This window comes from Podarcis liolepis, assembly GCF_965112155.1.
Source record: "Podarcis liolepis genome assembly, chromosome: 6".
Taxonomy (NCBI): Eukaryota; Metazoa; Chordata; class Lepidosauria; order Squamata; family Lacertidae; genus Podarcis; species Podarcis liolepis.
In genome coordinates, this window is record NC_139559.1 from 30,567,030 (window position 1) to 30,583,412 (window position 16,383).

General features: G+C 42.9%; 1 protein-coding gene across 1 annotated transcript; it reads left to right on the top strand.

Annotated features, from left to right (window-relative positions):
- The first annotated feature begins 1,601 nt into the window (after positions 1-1,601).
- On the top strand, positions 1,602-14,907 carry LOC310709022 (ER degradation-enhancing alpha-mannosidase-like protein 2). The gene is made up of 11 exons (XM_083508096.1): positions 1,602-1,855; positions 2,831-2,941; positions 3,681-3,720; positions 4,588-4,693; positions 6,997-7,122; positions 8,697-8,908; positions 10,103-10,244; positions 11,056-11,180; positions 11,936-12,080; positions 13,930-14,051; positions 14,352-14,907. Exons 1-11 carry the CDS (start codon positions 1,740-1,742, stop codon positions 14,850-14,852), a joined length of 1,746 nt encoding a protein of 581 aa, XP_083364222.1. The 5' UTR covers positions 1,602-1,739; the 3' UTR covers positions 14,853-14,907.
- Positions 14,908-16,383: the final 1,476 nt, after the last annotated feature.

Consider the following 16,383-nt stretch of genomic DNA (forward strand, 5'->3'; position numbering starts at 1 on the left):
AGGGGTAAATTTAAGGCTAAAATGTGTTAAGATAAATTATGGAACTAAATTTGAGAAAGAGGGAAAGAACTTTCTGGAATAATTAATTGAACTAGAATACATAAAAGGAGGTGTGAGGAAGTCGAGGAAATAAGCAAATGAAAGATAAGGCTATGAAAATACGGGGTTCTTTTTATTTTTGTTTGTTCTTTTGGGGGTTTCTTAAATGTTTTTGTTTTTTCTTTTTTGCCTTTTTTGTATTGTTGATGTTTTGTATTATTGTATTTATTTTTGTTTCTGAGGTTTTGTAATTGTTTATTGCTTGTATTTCTCTTTTGTTTCTCTTTTCTTTTTTTTCTCTGTAATGTTTAAACTTTAATAAATATCTTATAAAAAATAAAATAAAACACAATTGAAATACATAGTGAAAATAATTACTGTTATTCATAATATTTAGAGAGGGCATGTTTAGCCTGGAAAAGAAGTCACAGAGGATATCTGATGTTGTTGTTGTTTAGTCGTTTAGTCGTGTCCAACTCTTCGTGACCCCATGGACCAGAGCATGCCAGGCACTCCTGTCTTCCACTGCCTCCCGCAGTTTGGTCAAACTCATGCTGGTAGTTTCGAGAACACTATCCAACCATCTCGTCCTCTGTCGTCCCCTTCTCCTTGTGCCCTCAATCTTTCCCAACATCCAGGGAGTCTTCTCTTCTCATGAGGTGGCCAAAGTATTGGAGTCTCAGCTTCAGGATCTGTCCTTCCAGCGAGCACTCAGGGCTGATTTCCTTAAGAATGGATAGGTTTGATCTTTTTGCAGTCCATGGGACTCTCAATAGTCTCCTCCAGCACCATAATTCAAAAGCATCAATCTTTATGGTCCAGCTCTCACTTCCATACATCACTACTGGGAAAACCATAGCTTTAGCTATATGGACCTTTGTCGGCAAGGTGATGTCTCTGCTTTTTAAGATGCTGTCTAGGTTTGTCATTGCATTTCTCCCAAGAAGCAGGGGTCTTTTAATTTCGCGGCTGCTGTCACCTTCTGCAGTGATCATATCTGATAGGATATCTGATAGCCATCTTCAATTATCTAGGCGGCTGTCACATGGAAGATGGAGCACGCTTCTGCTCATGAGGGTAGCACCAAACCAATGGCTTCAAGTTGCAAGAAAGAAGATTCACACTAAACATCAGGAAGAACTTTGGGACAGTCAGAGCTGTTCGACAGTGGATGGGGACTCCCACGAGAGGAGGTTTTGAAGCAGAGGTTGGATGGCCAGCTGTCAATGGATGCTTTAGCTGAGATTCCTGCATTGGACTAGATGACTCTTTTGGAGGGGGGGGGTCTCTTCTACCTATAATTCTATGCTCCAATGATTCAACACAGGGCTATTCAGAAAGCCAGCCTTATTTTCTCCTCTCCCCTTTCTCCCTCCCTTCCTTCCTTCTGCGATAGGAAGAGCACCAACCAATAGCCAGAACCGGCGCACCGCAGCGGCCTCTACCGGCCACGCCGTTTAGAACACGTTCCCTACTCCCCTCTGCGCAGGCGCCCTCCGAGCTCACCAACCCTTTCATCTCGCGTCATCCCTACCGCAGGGGCGGGAGGGGCAGGCGGTTCTGATAGGCGCTCGGAGAAGACGGGGTGGGCGGGGCTACAGGAGTGGGCGTGTCCCGGAAGGGAGGCTGCTTGATGGCCGCGGAAGCGGGGAGAGGGAGGCAAGGGCGCCCGGGTCGCCCTCGCTGCGCGCGGCTGCTAGATGCTGCTGTCGGCGCCGCCCCTGCACCGGCTGGGCTGGCTCTGGCTGTGGGTGCTGCACTCGCTGGGGCAGCCCCCTCCGGCCGCCGGGAAGGAGGTCGACGTCGCCCGCTACAGGTGAGCCCGGACCAGGATGACTGATGGAGGGAGAGCAGCTCGCTGCTCCCTCATCACCACCTGGGCTCCTTTGCCTTCCCTTTTCTAAAGGCTCTGTCATGCCAGGCGGATTTTCAACAGGTGAAGCCTCCCCTTTTTCCATGGCGTGCCTCTCTGGCTGGCCACGTTGAATTTCACTTGCCATCAAGTCTCCCGCAAGGACAACGGGAGAAAAAAGGATGGCGGCAGCCCTGCTCTCAGGTGGAAAACCGAGGGTGGGAGAGGGCGGAAATCCTCTAATACGCAGCTGTATTTATCAGTTTGCTTTTTTAAAAAAGTGCTTGTTGTCTAATAGTGAGGATGGAACAGAAATAAAAAGTCAGGGGATGAGGATTAGACTTTAGATGGCAAGTTCTACCCTTGTAGAAAACTAAGAAACGACAGTCATTTTATTCATGTGTTTGTTTAAATATCTTAGGGATGTGGCTTCATGGAAAAGTAAACAAGATATCATAGTCATATATGTGGGCATGCTGCTCTTAACATATGCAGGTCTTTCTGGTCATGGTTAAAAGCAGCTGTGAAGAAACTTGAGGCAAAAAAAACAAAACCCCAGAAGTACCGTAGATCCTGCAAACCTGAAGTGCTTCCTTTGAGAAAGTAGGAAAAGTGCAGTAGATTTTTGGAAATTATTTATAAGGGAATCTTGAAGACATTGGTTTGGTGTGAAGACATGAACAGAGGCCCTTTTGTCTCCCCTTGCTTCTCCTGCTTTCCACTGCATTCTGTGTATATCAAGCAGGCAGCAAGAAAGTTGGAAGGAAGAGAATTGCTGAGGTGACCTACTGAGGGCCCGTGTGATCCACTCCTTTCAAAAAATTGGCAGTGCTATGCTCACCTTTGTAGAGGTCACATTTTTTGCTGTTGTTGTTCTGTAGTGTTGTCCACTTTTCTGTAACACTGTAAGTCTGAAATGTCTTTTTTTTCTCCCTTTAGAGAGCGAGTCAAGTCCATGTTTTATCATGCTTATGATAATTACCTGGAAAACGCCTTCCCGTATGATGAACTGCGCCCTCTGACATGTGATGGGCAGGACACTTGGGGAAGGTACTGGGAAGACTGAATGTTCTTTCTCTGGTTGCTTGTGGAATTTTGAAATAACACCTTCTTAGGGGATGTCCCTGTTTACTAGAGCAGGTGTTGTCGTCCCCCACTTGCCATGCTGAGTGAAGCTGATGGGAATTGCAGTCTTCTGGAGGACCCCATGTTGGGGAGGGCCATGTTAGAGGACATGTCATGCTAAATTGATTCTTATTCAGATATCCCAGAGAATCTAGACCCAAGAAACAGGTTAAACAATAAAAAAACCAGATGTCCGTTTTATAACTGCGCACAAAAGCAGCATATGCTAGTTGTCCTGGAACAGCATAGATTTAATTAACCTTTTCACTGCCTTTGGAATGGGTTTGTTTAGCCTAGTGAGGAAAGACTGAGGTGCACATGATGAAACTGTTCCGATACCTGAAGTGCTGTTGCACAGAAGAGGCCAAGTCCTCTGCAGAACCTGATGTAATGGGCTCAAGTTACAGGAGGATGGATTTCAGTAGAACAGTGGGAGAAACCTCTTAATGGTAGGAGCAGTTTAGCCATGGAACTAATTACCTACAGTGGAGCTGGGCTAGATCTTTTCTAACAGAGACTTGGACAACCATCTCTTGCAGCTGCTCCAGCTCTGGTTTTTCAGAGAAGAAGCCCATTGGTTAAATGCCAACATGTGCATCTTTCTATGTATTTTGTGGTTGATGCCACATTTGCCTCACCAGCATTGCCTTCCTTTCTTTTTCAGTTTTTCTCTCACACTGATTGATGCGCTGGACACTCTGCTAGTAAGTACCATTTGTCAGTAACATAATCTTTCTTATTTTTATCAGGTCCTGCTTATTCTCAGGCATATTGCATATTGGTAGAATAAAATTCTGTCCCTCATACTTGCAGTTTCTCCCGACTTTCAACTTCTTTACAAACAAGTAAAATGACAGCATTACTAAGACCAAGCACAAAATGGATTCCAAGCACAAAATGGATTCACAAATTTGAAAACAAAGGGTTATATCCAACACTATTGTTTCACTTACACAACATATGTTTCCATGAGGAATGGACCATGCTCCCCTTTCTTGCCTGCAGCTTCCCCAAATCTTCTCCAGAGGGTTGAGGGACCTTTCAGAACAGATTTAGGGGTGCACAGGGAGAGAAGAGGATAGTGTGAGACTGGAACTCCATGTGTGCAGTGCAGGATACAGCCCAAATGTAGAAGTAAAATTGTCCATTGTCTCCCAAGACAGGTAGATGCCAGCTAATTCCAGACTTGATCCATAGGAACATAGACATCTGCTTTATATCGAGTCAGACTCACTGGTCCATTTACCTCAGTATTGTCTACACTGATGGGCAGCAGCTCTCCAGGGTTTCAGGCAGGGAGTGTCTCCCAGACCTATTCGGAGATGCTGAGGATGGGACCTGGCCTGTTCACAAGGCCAACTTCTGTTGTTGATTCAATGCCAACATTCCAAGTTCTAGCACATTTTCTTCATTATAACAACCTGAAGAAGCTTCAAGGGCAAAGCTAGATTGCCCCAGTGTAATATTCTGTAATATATCTTTCCTACTGATTTCTATCCTGCCTGCCCCCAAATTTAGATGCTTGCAGTCTCATGAATTGTATACTTTCAATTACATTTATTTATTCCCAGATTTTGGGGAACGTCTCTGAATTCCAGAGAGTTGTCAGCGTGTTGCAGGAGGGTGTGAATTTTGATATCGATGTAAATGCTTCTGTCTTTGAAACCAACATCAGAGGTGAGTGGAACTCAAAAAGGTCCCTGTCTTGGAAGTATTTTGCATAACAAATTAGTCTAGAGTTGCAGCACAGAGGAAAGATGAGTGTGTAATATAGTAACAGGATTCGGAAGGGTAGCCATGTGTAGCCAGTTGTAGCAAAAACAACAAAGAGTCAGTTGTAGCAGCCTTTTAAGGATTGACAATTTATTATAGCTTGATTTTTCACAGAGCAGAGTCCATAAGAGGTATAAAGTGTAATCCTAAATTGGCAGGCATTATATTAAAAGCACTGGGGGTTGGAAGAATGGAAAATGGAGAGGGAAATAAAAGTTATAGAAATACCCTGTTCAGAGGTAATACAATACCAGATTAGAACAAGGGTGGATTAACCAGATATTGTTGAAAGCCAGTTCTCATTATTCCTGACCTTTGGCCTTGCTGTCTGGGGCTGATGAGAGTAGCAGCTTCTAGAGGGTCCCCACTTCCCCACCCCTGTATTAAAGAGAGAAATCAGACAGAGAACTATGGCTTTCTATCCCCTGCCTGTAGCGGTCCTGGAAGCAGTCAGCTGGCAACTGTTAGAAATAGAGACCTGAGCTACATGGGCTTTTTGTCTTATTCAGCCGGGCTGCTGTTAACATTTTTGTGATGATTCTAGTGCAAGTTTTTGCTCTGGTGCTTTTCTGTATTCATTAATAAGGCGCTAAGTTGAACATTTCATGACTTACACAGTATATCCTTGCAATGATCAAGGGAAAAGATGTTGCTGGGATAAGAACAATTGATGTGTGTCTCCTGAGAAGTTTAACCAAATGGCTGGCTCCTCTGTAGCCACTGAAAAGGAAATCAGTTCTGCACCCTTCACATTGGCCAATTTGCACAATCAAATCCTGGGTTAAGAAGCCAGGATGTGAAAGTGTCATGCATGCTCGCATGCAACTCCTTCATGTGAGCTGCATAACAGGCCAAGATTCAGCTTTTGGCCCTAGTTTCTCATTATGTGTGAACCGGGAAACTGTGGTTAATGGGCTGTCAGACAAGACTGGATGTGAGGCCATGGTTTAAATTTGATTTCCAGTTCCTGGCTGGTTTGGAATCCACATAGCATAGCTTATGACTTTGCACATAAAACAAATCTCTGGTTAAAAGCTGAATCGTGGCTTGTTCAAAGGAACTCAGTGGCACCCACAAGTAGCTCCTGCATATACTGACTTCTTAAGCCAGGAATTGATTGTCCAATTAGTCTGTTTGCTCCTCCTTTTAAATATACTATGATTGCAGATAAAGGGGCTGGGCATGGTTATCAAAAGGATGGTGGCTAGTCGGCTGTAGATATGCCTGGAGGAAGTGGATTTTCTAGATCCGTTCCAGTCTGGTTTTGGCTCTGAAACACTCTTGTTGCCCTGTTTGCCCTGGGAAAGTGATGGAGGAATGCAACTCTGCTGGTTCTCCTTGATCTCTCAATGGCTTTTGACACCATTGACCATGGTGTTCTTCTGGAGTGACTCAGGGAGGTTGGAGTTAGAAGTACTGTATTATAGTGGTTCCACTGCTGCCTCCAGGATCACTAGCATAAAATATTACTAGGAGATTACTGCTTAGCTTTTGGGCTGTTGGGTCCCACAAGGGTTCATTCTGTCTCCTAAGCTATTTAAAATATATGTGGAAACTGTTGGGAGCTGTTATCTGGGGATTTGGAGCACGGTACTCAGCTCTCTTCTTCCATTCCATAGAAATTGGAGTCCGTGAAGGTGTTGGACAGGTGTTTGGAGGCAGCAGTAGACTAGATGGGGGCCAATAAATTGAGACTGTTTCCAGATAAGACAGAAGTACTGTGGATGGGTAGTTCCCATGCCCAGGAATTTGGTGTACAACAAGTTCTGGAAGGAGTTGCACTCCCCTCTTAAAGAAAAGGCTTGTAGTCTGGGAGTATTCCCGGATCCCAACTGGATTGTCACTGGAGTCTCATATTGCTTCTGTGGCTAGGAGTGCTTATACCTAGCATAGGCTGATTCACCAGCTGCATCTGTTCCAAGGTCAGAGTAGCCTGGCCTCAGTTGTCCATTTTTGGTGGCCTTCAAAAACATTCCTGTTTACTGAGGCATTTGATGGCTGAAAGAGACTGTGAGATCACTAGCTGAGATAACGTTCTTAACTGTTTTTAGATTTTTGTTTTGTTTTATCATTGCTATGTCTGCTGCTGTGGGCTCCTTTGGGAGGAAGAGCAAGATACAAATCAAATGAAAAATAACATATTCACCCTTTGCCATTGAGACAGCACTGCTTTGCTTTTTAAATAAGCTGTGCATTCCCCTTTTCAGTGGTTGGCGGCCTCCTGTCTGCTCACTTATTGTCAAAGAAGGCCGGTGTTGAAGTGGAAGCAGGATGGCCCTGTTCTGGGCCCCTCTTGAGGATGGCAGAGGATGCAGCTCGAAAACTTTTGCCAGGTGAGCACTGTTGCAGACTCTGAGAATTCATTTCCTCCCTTTCTGTGTTGCTGCCTTATAGGCTAAACTAGATTATAAGTAATGGGTACCAGGAACTGCAGGAGGACAAATTCTTGCAAATTGCTAGGAGCAGAAGAGATGTAGTTGGATATCTCAAGTGCGTTGAAAATAAATATTTATGCTCCTAATGTAGCCTTTTCCAACCTTGGGTCCCCAGATGTTGCTGGACCCCAGTTCCCATCATCCTTGACCACTGGACCTGCTAGCTAGGAATGATGGGAGTTGTAGTCCAACAACATCTGGGGACCCACGGTTGGGAAAGGCTGCCCTAATGTATACTGGGCCAAATGTTGCTAAAATCTGAAGTAATGAAAATGGACTCAGGTGTCTGCTTTTTTTTATCAATGAGTATACCACAGCAGCAAAAATAAGTATTATGGCTAAGTGGATAATGTGGGACGCGGGTGGCGCTGTGTCTAAACCACAAAGATTAAGGCTTGCTAATGAGAAGGTTGGCGGTTCAAATCCCCATGACGGGGTGAGCTCCTGTTGCTCGGTCCCTGCTTCTGCCAACCTAGCAGTTCGAAAGCACGTCAAAGTGCAAGTAGATAAATAGGTACCACTCCGGCAGCAAGGCAAACAGCGTTTCCACGCACTGCTCTGGTTCACCAGAAGCGGCTTAGTCATGCTGGCCACATGACCCGGAAGCTGTACGCTGGCTCCCTCGGCCAGTAAAGAGAGATGAGTGCCACAACCCCAGAGTCATCCACTACTGGACCTAACAGTCGGGGTCCCTTTACCTTTACCTAGTGGATAATGTGATGGCTCTGATAAATATCTAAGATGAGAAATAATGCAGCTAATGCAATGTTTACTTTGAGGAAGTAGAAAGGCACTTACAGTGCTGTATATGACATGTATTTGTCACTAAGCATTCATTGCACACTTGAGCTAAAACAGAACATACAGTCTTTGCTGTCTATTTGAATAGCAATGATCATTTTAACTTCTGGTTACTAGGATTCGCATTTGTTCACCTGTGAATGGGTTACTGTTAAAGTGGAATATAAATCCCAATCTATACAACAGAAACCTCTTTGAGCAAAGTAGTTCTTCAGTATACAGCTGTGTTCTTGTGTTTGTATGTTTTGGAAAATCTTTAAATTATTGTCATAAACGTAGGAAATCTATTAGTTGCCAAGCCCGTTGAGCTTGATTGGACAGTGTATCAGGGTTGCTCACCAGGAGCTGGTAACAATTCCTTACAGGTAAATACCTTGCTTACTGGACCTGCTGTTCAAATTGAGCTGTGCGCTATAGGTGACGAGGCAGACAAACCTACGTGCATTGAATTCAATGCATTGAATTAGGCAGTCTTCCCAGTAGTTGTCCTGACTTGTTTGCCCACTGTTTAGATTGTGCTGGGCTGTCACATGACTTGCTGTTAAAACTTGAAACACACCTGATAGGAGACTTGGCAGGAGTATTTATGGAACCAACCTTGGGAGGAGAATCCACAGTTTGAACTGTATTACCTACACTGGGCCCCCAGTTATGCTAGTTTTGTTTTGAAGCCTTTCAGACTCCAACTGGAATGCCATATGGGACAGTGAACTTACTACATGGAGTAAACCCTGGAGAGACACCAATTACTTGTACTGCTGGAATTGGTACATTTATAGTGGAATTTGCTACGTTAAGTCATCTTACAGGTGACCCAATATTTGAGGATGTTGCCAGAAAGGCTCTTAAGACCCTCTGGAAAAATCGTTCTGACATTGGCTTGGTGAGTGGAAAAACCTCATGTCACACTTTCCAGCTACATAGTTTGATTTCTATTGAAAGTATGGTTGAATTCTTTTAAAACACTGCCACTGAAACAAATTGATTGCAAGAATATAACAGTACCAGGTCCACCATGTACCATAAACATACACAGGCTGGTATAAGCTGAATTCTACTCCCAAACCTCTGTTGTTTGTCTACCTCAAGGATGAGCATCGCTATTTTTCAATAAATTGTGGTCCAGTTACCTTGAGCTTTTTTGCATGAATACAATGGACGCTCATATTAGAAGATGACTTGTTGAAGCTACAATACTTGTAGAAACCTGCATTGCCTGCTCCCAGTCACTTCCTGCCTCCACATTCTTACAAATCTTTTAAAAAAGAGATTTGTTCTTACATTTTCTCACGTATACAAATCAATTCAGGAATTTCCTCATTGGTCATTTCACATCGTCATCATCATCTTAAATGAATCTCTTCTGTCATGGAACTCAAGAGAGCATACATGACCCATCCAGACACTGACCAGACTCAGACCTGCTTAAGTTCAGCAAGCTGGTGGCCTCATGTGCCTTCAGACCCTCCCACTGCCATCCACCACCCATTAGCCATTGGTCCTTGTTTTCACTGAAAACTGGTATGATCCACAAAGTGTCTGTCACAGGATTTAATGTGGAAATGAAATTCACTCTGGGGGAAATCCAGTGTATCCAGTTACGTTCTAGGCTTATAGTATGTTCTTGGCAAATCCAAGAACTTGAAACCGAAATGCAACTGGGATTTTAAATAAAGATCAAAACAGTTGATGCCATGATAAACATTCTGGTTTAAAAGGCTGTGTTAATGAATCATTAATGTCACATGTTAAAGATGCCTGGTCCTGTGTTAGTTCTCCTAACGAACATGGCTAACTTATGTCCATTAATTTCAATGGGCTTATTCTCAGTAAAAATTAGTTGACTACCACCCATAGGTTTTTATAACAAAGAATTTGTACAGTAGCACACATTGTTGGTACTAAATACATGTTAGAAGGGCTGCAGAAATTAAGATTTTTTGTTACATCCTTGTGCTTTTTGGAAACTTGTACAGATAACAAACCAAGGATCTATTGTTTGCTGAAATGTATAGAAATGTAAACCTATGCTAATCCCAATCTATAGCTTTTAATAAATGAGGCTTTTTTTCTTCAGGTGGGTAATCATGTTGATGTGGTAACTGCCAAATGGGTAGCCCAGGATGCTGGCATTGGAGCCGGAGTAGATTCCTATTTTGAGTATCTTGTTAAAGGAGCCATCCTACTACAGGATGAGGAGCTGATGTCAATGTTTCTAGGTGAGTTCAGAAAGGGCCATAGCCCATTGGCAGGGCATCTTCTTTGCATGCCAAAGGTCCCTGGTTCCATCCCTAGCATCACCAGGTAGGGTCAGGAAATACCTCCATCTGACATCTGGGAGAGTGGACAATGCTCATTGTCTTCCTTCCTTCATCACATTAGAGAAGGGCTGTAGCTCAGGGATATAACATCTGCTTTGCATGCAAGAGGTCCCAGGGTTTGGGAATCTCTCTTCTCTGCAGCCCTAGAGAGCTGCTTATAGTCAGTGTGGACAAAACTGAGCTAGATGGGCAAAGGATCTGACTCAGTCTAAGGCAGTGACATGTGATGGTCTTGTTCAGGGGTGATGAGCACAATCGGGAGAATCACACTTTAAAGCTTCTGATTATGCATCGGCAGCCCTGTCTCTGTCTGCCTCTGTCAGGTTTGGGGAAGGTGCACATGGTTTGGGGAAACTGTCTTGCAGCCAAATTGGAACAGGTGCCAGGCCAAATTAGGACGCATGTCCAGGCCATGGCCCCGGAGGCTCCTTGCCCCTGTTTTAATGATAACTCATGTGCCATTTTTTCTCTTTCCCCCCTTTTAACAGTAACTGCTCTGTATAAGCTCATGTGTTGCAAGCAAAGTTCCTTTTTAAAATATTTGCGTATTGTCATCCCTTTAACATTGTTAAGCATAAAAGGAAATCCTGATCATAAATGTGTTCTTTGAAATATATGCAAATAGAATATATGAAAGCCAGTTCATTTTCAGGAGCTCTGAAATTCTTCTTCCAATGTTTATCGTTCATTTTGACTTGTCTTTCTATAGACTACAACAAAGCTATAAGCAACTACACAAAATTTGATGATTGGTACCTCTGGGTTCAGATGTATAAAGGAACAGTCTCAATGCCTGTTTTTCAGTCCCTTGAAGCCTACTGGCCTGGCTTGCAGGTAAGGGCTGATGAAGGACAGCAGTGTTTTAACTCAGGGATCGCTAAAGAACTTGTGGCTCTTCATATGTTGTTGGAAGCTGTGGTCAAGCAATACTTGGTGGCCACAGGTTCCACCCCTCTTTTAATTGCTTGTGTTCTTTGTAATTCCATTTCTACAGTAAAACTGAGAACCTGCATCAGAGTAGGCTGCCAATGCAGTATAACATGAATCCAGTCTTTTTGCCTGTGTTGGATAATCCTGTACTTAAATCAGAAGTGTTAAAGCGGATGAGGACAAATATCTGCACTGAGAAAACCAGCTGTGGCTTTTTCTTGCCAAGAAAACAGTTAGCAATAATCCACTTTTCGTTGTCTCTCTGATCCCGTGTGAACTGGAATTCCGCTGAGAATCTGACAAAGGCTGTTTTAGTATCCAGGAATGAAAATGAACGATTTCTTAAAACAGAGTAGCCCTATTAAACTTGAACATGTTATTTCTAGTAGATTTCTTTCCAGACTTAAGAAAAAAACACCTGGTTGCCACTGAGGTGTCCGTCCTATGGTTATTTTATATCCCAAGTCTTCTTACAGACACCATTTCAGTACATAGTTGATTGTGCTATTACGGTTCTTCCCCCCTTTCCTTTTTTAAAGCAGATTAAGTACTATTTGAGGGTTCTAGTTGTACACTGTGCTTGGTTTGATTATGTCTGCTATGCTCTATACTTTCTGTTACCTCACTGGGTTTTTTTCTGGTTTTGTTCTTCCTCCCAGAGCCTCATTGGAGACATAGATAGTGCAATGCGAACATTCCTCAATTATTACACTGTTTGGAAGCAGTTTGGTGGGTTGCCTGAGTTCTACAATATTCCCCAGGGTTATACAGTAGAAAAGCGTGAAGGGTATCCACTTAGACCTGGTAAATGAGAAATAAGTATTTTGTATGTGACATCTTTCATTTGTTGTTTACAAGGCATATAAATACTGCAGGTGTATGTTTAAATAAAATAATTTATATACTGCTTAACTACAGCAATCTCCAAGCAGTTTACAAGGATGAAATACTGAATGTAAATATTGGTTAGAACCATAAAATCAAAATCCAGTTAAAATGCCTGCTGGAACAACAATAAATAAATGTCTTCAGTAGGCGCTGGAAGTTCAGCAAGGAGGGAGCCTTCGTGACATTCCTCCTACGGGTGCAGCAATAAAACTGCTAGCGCTTTTGCAAAACTAAGCATGGTTTCAAAGCAGATGAGGAGACTGTGTGTTAAGATTCCTGCCTTACAGGTGGTTGGAGATGACCCTCAGGACCCCTTCCAATTCTATGATTCCATTATGTCATCTGGAAGCAAGTGCCATAAAACTGGGCCCACAATACTAAACACAACGGCTCCTGGTGAATATAAGCCATGTATTCAAGCCACGGGGGACCACTAACAGTAACTCCCCCAAAGACCTCAGTAATTAAGAAGAGATACAAAGGATTAGGCAGGTACCCTGGACCCAAATTGTTAAGGGCCTTGTAAAGTTATATAAAAACCTTGAGCATGGCTTAGTAGCGTATGGGCAGTCAGTGTAAACTTTTGAGCACTGCAGTTATGTGCTGGCGGTAATCTGCCCCCATCAACAGTCTAGCCCACAGCATTTTGCATCAGCTGGCACCTCTGGACCAGGCCCAAATGCAGCCCCACATAGAACTTGAGGTTACTAATGCATGGATCACCGTCCAGTAATGGCCATAGTCAGCATACCAGCTGAAGCTAGTGAAAGGCACTCCTCATCACCAAGGCCTCCTTAGCCTCCAGCAACAAAGATAGATACAGAAGTCCAAGCTTCTTCTTTCAGAGGGAGCAAAACTCCACCCAGAACAGACAATTGTCCAATCGCCCAAAACACATGAACCACCATCCCAAAGGGCTTCCGTCCTTCTACAGTTCATGCTTAGTTTACTGGTCCTTGTCCAGATCACCCCTCCACCTAGGCAAGTGTTTAGATCATACATAGCATCCCCTGACTCAATGTTATGGAGAAGTAGAGCTGTGTGTTGATAGCCTATTGATGACCCTTAGCCCCAAATCTCCTAAAGACCACACACAGTGACGTCATATAGATATTGAACTAGATGGTTTAAGACTTTAGCTTGTACCTTGTGGCTTCCTTTTGGATGATCTCCAAGTTGCTTTGTGGTTTGCCTTGGTTATAGATAAATCTATAGATCATTAACATTTCAGTCTAAATGGCTCCTGAACCTCTTTCTGTTAAAAATAGGGTTCCAAATGCATATTGTTCTCTGGTGTTGCCTAAGGCAGCAGCTTTGAACAGCAAGCTACCTCTTAATGCAGAATAAAATGAGTTCCAAACTACATGGCATGATGGGGGGGGGGAGTTTTAAGGAAAACTGATTCTTTTGTCCCTCATTCAATAATAGATGACCTCTGTTTTGAACTATTGTGTGTTCTGAATCTTTGGGAAACTGTGCAGGTGTTTGCTGTGTAATGAATAAATGCATGTGTATGCAATGATGTAACTTAAGGGGTGGGATTCACCTCATCAGTTGAAACCCTGTGCAGTGGGGCTTCCCCTCTCTCCTTCATGTGCCTCCTGAAATTGGCTCGGGGGTTGAAGAGAACCCCCCCCCCCCAAGTACAGCACGGGGGAGGAGAGATGATTCCATCTGGAAAGCTCATAATCTTGTGCATACAGAATATTTGCAATAGTGCAACCTTGATTTCCACCCAAGCTTTTTCTTTTTTGTATTTTTGCAGAACTGATAGAGAGTGCAATGTACCTATATCGTGCTACCCAAGATCCCACCCTTTTGGAACTGGGCAGAGATGTTATAGAGTCAATAGAGAAAATCAGCAAGGTTGAGTGTGGCTTTGCAACAGTTAAGTATTTCTCCTGAACTCTCTTCCCCTGCCCCTTCCTTTTTAGTAATGGGCTAGAGTGTCCCTCTCAAGCATCCTTTTCTCTCTAACAAAAGTTAACCTAACAGAATGTGTCGTCTTGGTTGGTGTGTGTGTGTTTTATTCTGTGGCACAAATATGGTACTGATTCTAAGTTCTGCTTATTTCAACAGTATACTTGAACTCCTGATTCGTGCCACTGTATATTTCTCCAGAATGTTGCTGAAACAATTGTTTCAGCATATGCAGTGTAACCACTTTTCCCTCCATTTATTTTAAAGATCAAAGACCTGCGAGATCACAAACTAGATAACCGCATGGAGTCCTTCTTCCTGGCTGAAACAGTGAAATATTTGTATCTACTGTTTGATCCTGACAACTTCATCCATAACAATGGGTCATCCTTTGACATCGTACTGACACCCTATGGAGAATGTGTTCTTGGTGCTGGTGGATACATCTTCAATACTGAAGCTCATCCTATAGACCCTGCTGCACTGCACTGTTGCAGGAAACAAAAGGAAGAGCAGTGGGAGGTAGAAGATCTAGTGAGAGAGTTCTATTCTCTGAAAAGAAGCAAGAAGTTCACTTTGACAAGAACTTCTGGTGGAAAAGAAGCAGAGACGCACAAAGACTCTGCAGATACTTCTTCAGAAGGCCGCAAAGAGCAAATGAACACTAAACAGAAAGAGAAAAGGAAAATCCCACTCCTGAGCTGCCCTAGCCAACCTTTTAACTCCAAACTGGCTGTTCTAGGGCAGGTCTTCTTAGACAATACTTGATTCCTTTGCTCTGATTCAGAGTTGTTGAATTCAATAAATATGTATTTTATTTGCACTTTTCTGTTGCTGTTTCCTTAGAGGGATATCTATCCTTAGGGACATATCTTCAAACAGGAGTAAATTGTGTTTTGGCATACATCCACTTTGGAAAGCAGAAGTATTTTGAGAACAACAAAAAGCAATTGTATGACACTTAGTATAGCTTTAGTTCCCAGATTGTGCCAGCCCCCTGCATGCCTTGTTTGTTAATTTTTCTCTATCTCTCTATCTCTCTTTCAGAGAGTGTTCATACTCTTTAACCACAGGCAGCACGGCAAGTTTGATCTGATATTAAATAGTCATGTTGGCCTCATGCAAAAAGAAATATGGCAAGCAAGTTTTTGAACTGCATAATCTTTAGGCAAATGTGTTTAGAATACAAAAATAGGTTACATGCTCAGGGTGTGGGTGCCTGGATGCAACACCATTACCTGGATGAGACTCGTTCAAGTAATGTACAATTTAAACAGCTGCACCTAAATAAGGTATAGTTTGAAAACTTGCCACACACTGTGCCAATAAAATGTTGTCTTGGTCTGTAGTCAACAAGATGTTTGTTTACAGCATGGTGACAGGGTGGATCTTGCAGATACGGTGTACTGCGGTAGCTCTGTCCTGCAAAGTACCCAGTTCAGATTTCACTCTTGCCAAGAGTTTCCTACATAGCCCTTAGTCAAACAGCTGTGCAGTCACACTTTGCCTGCTGTCTGCAAGGTGGAGATAACATACAGTACTAACCTACAGAGTTGCCATAAAGATTGCTGAGATAATTATGCTGAGTGCTTTGAATTCTGACATCCTGTATACATGTTAAGTTGATAGCTGTGAGAATAGATGGATTCACACATTTCTATCATGGACATTAAAGAGAAGGGTGATTATTTGTAGTCTTGGGGCTTTCCAATTGGGACACGATGGTGGCTTCTGATTTGTATGTGGTTGTTCTGGCAAAGACATCTATCTTACTCTATAGCTGGGAGTACTTTTTGTATAAAGCAGGGTTTTTTTAAAGGGGATTTAAAGGTATATAATGCAGCTTCCATTTTAAGATGCATTGCTTTTCTTTGTTTAGAGAGAAGCAAACCATGAGTGTTGGCTTGCAAGTAACAAGAAGTCAACCTTTGTTCCCCAGTGTGGCAACAGCAAAACTGAAAAATAAATGAAGCAAGCAAAAAGAAAAGGGGAAGAAACCTCTTGCAGGCAGAGACTTGTGTTTCTATTTTTATATGCTATACATATGGGGTACTTTTTATAAATAATAAATGACGATAAGTGAGCTAGTAGGAAGGCTGTAAATCCTGGAACACGTAGAGATGGGACTGGTATAAGTTTCATGTTGGCAATTTCTAGGATTTCTGCCAGATTTTAAACAGACAGTTTGTCTGAAAGGAGCAGAAAAGCTCCCATTTTGTGATTATGGGTCAGCATAATTGCATAGAAGCGACTTGCATTTACTTTTTCTTTCCACTTATATATTCTCATGTCCCATTTA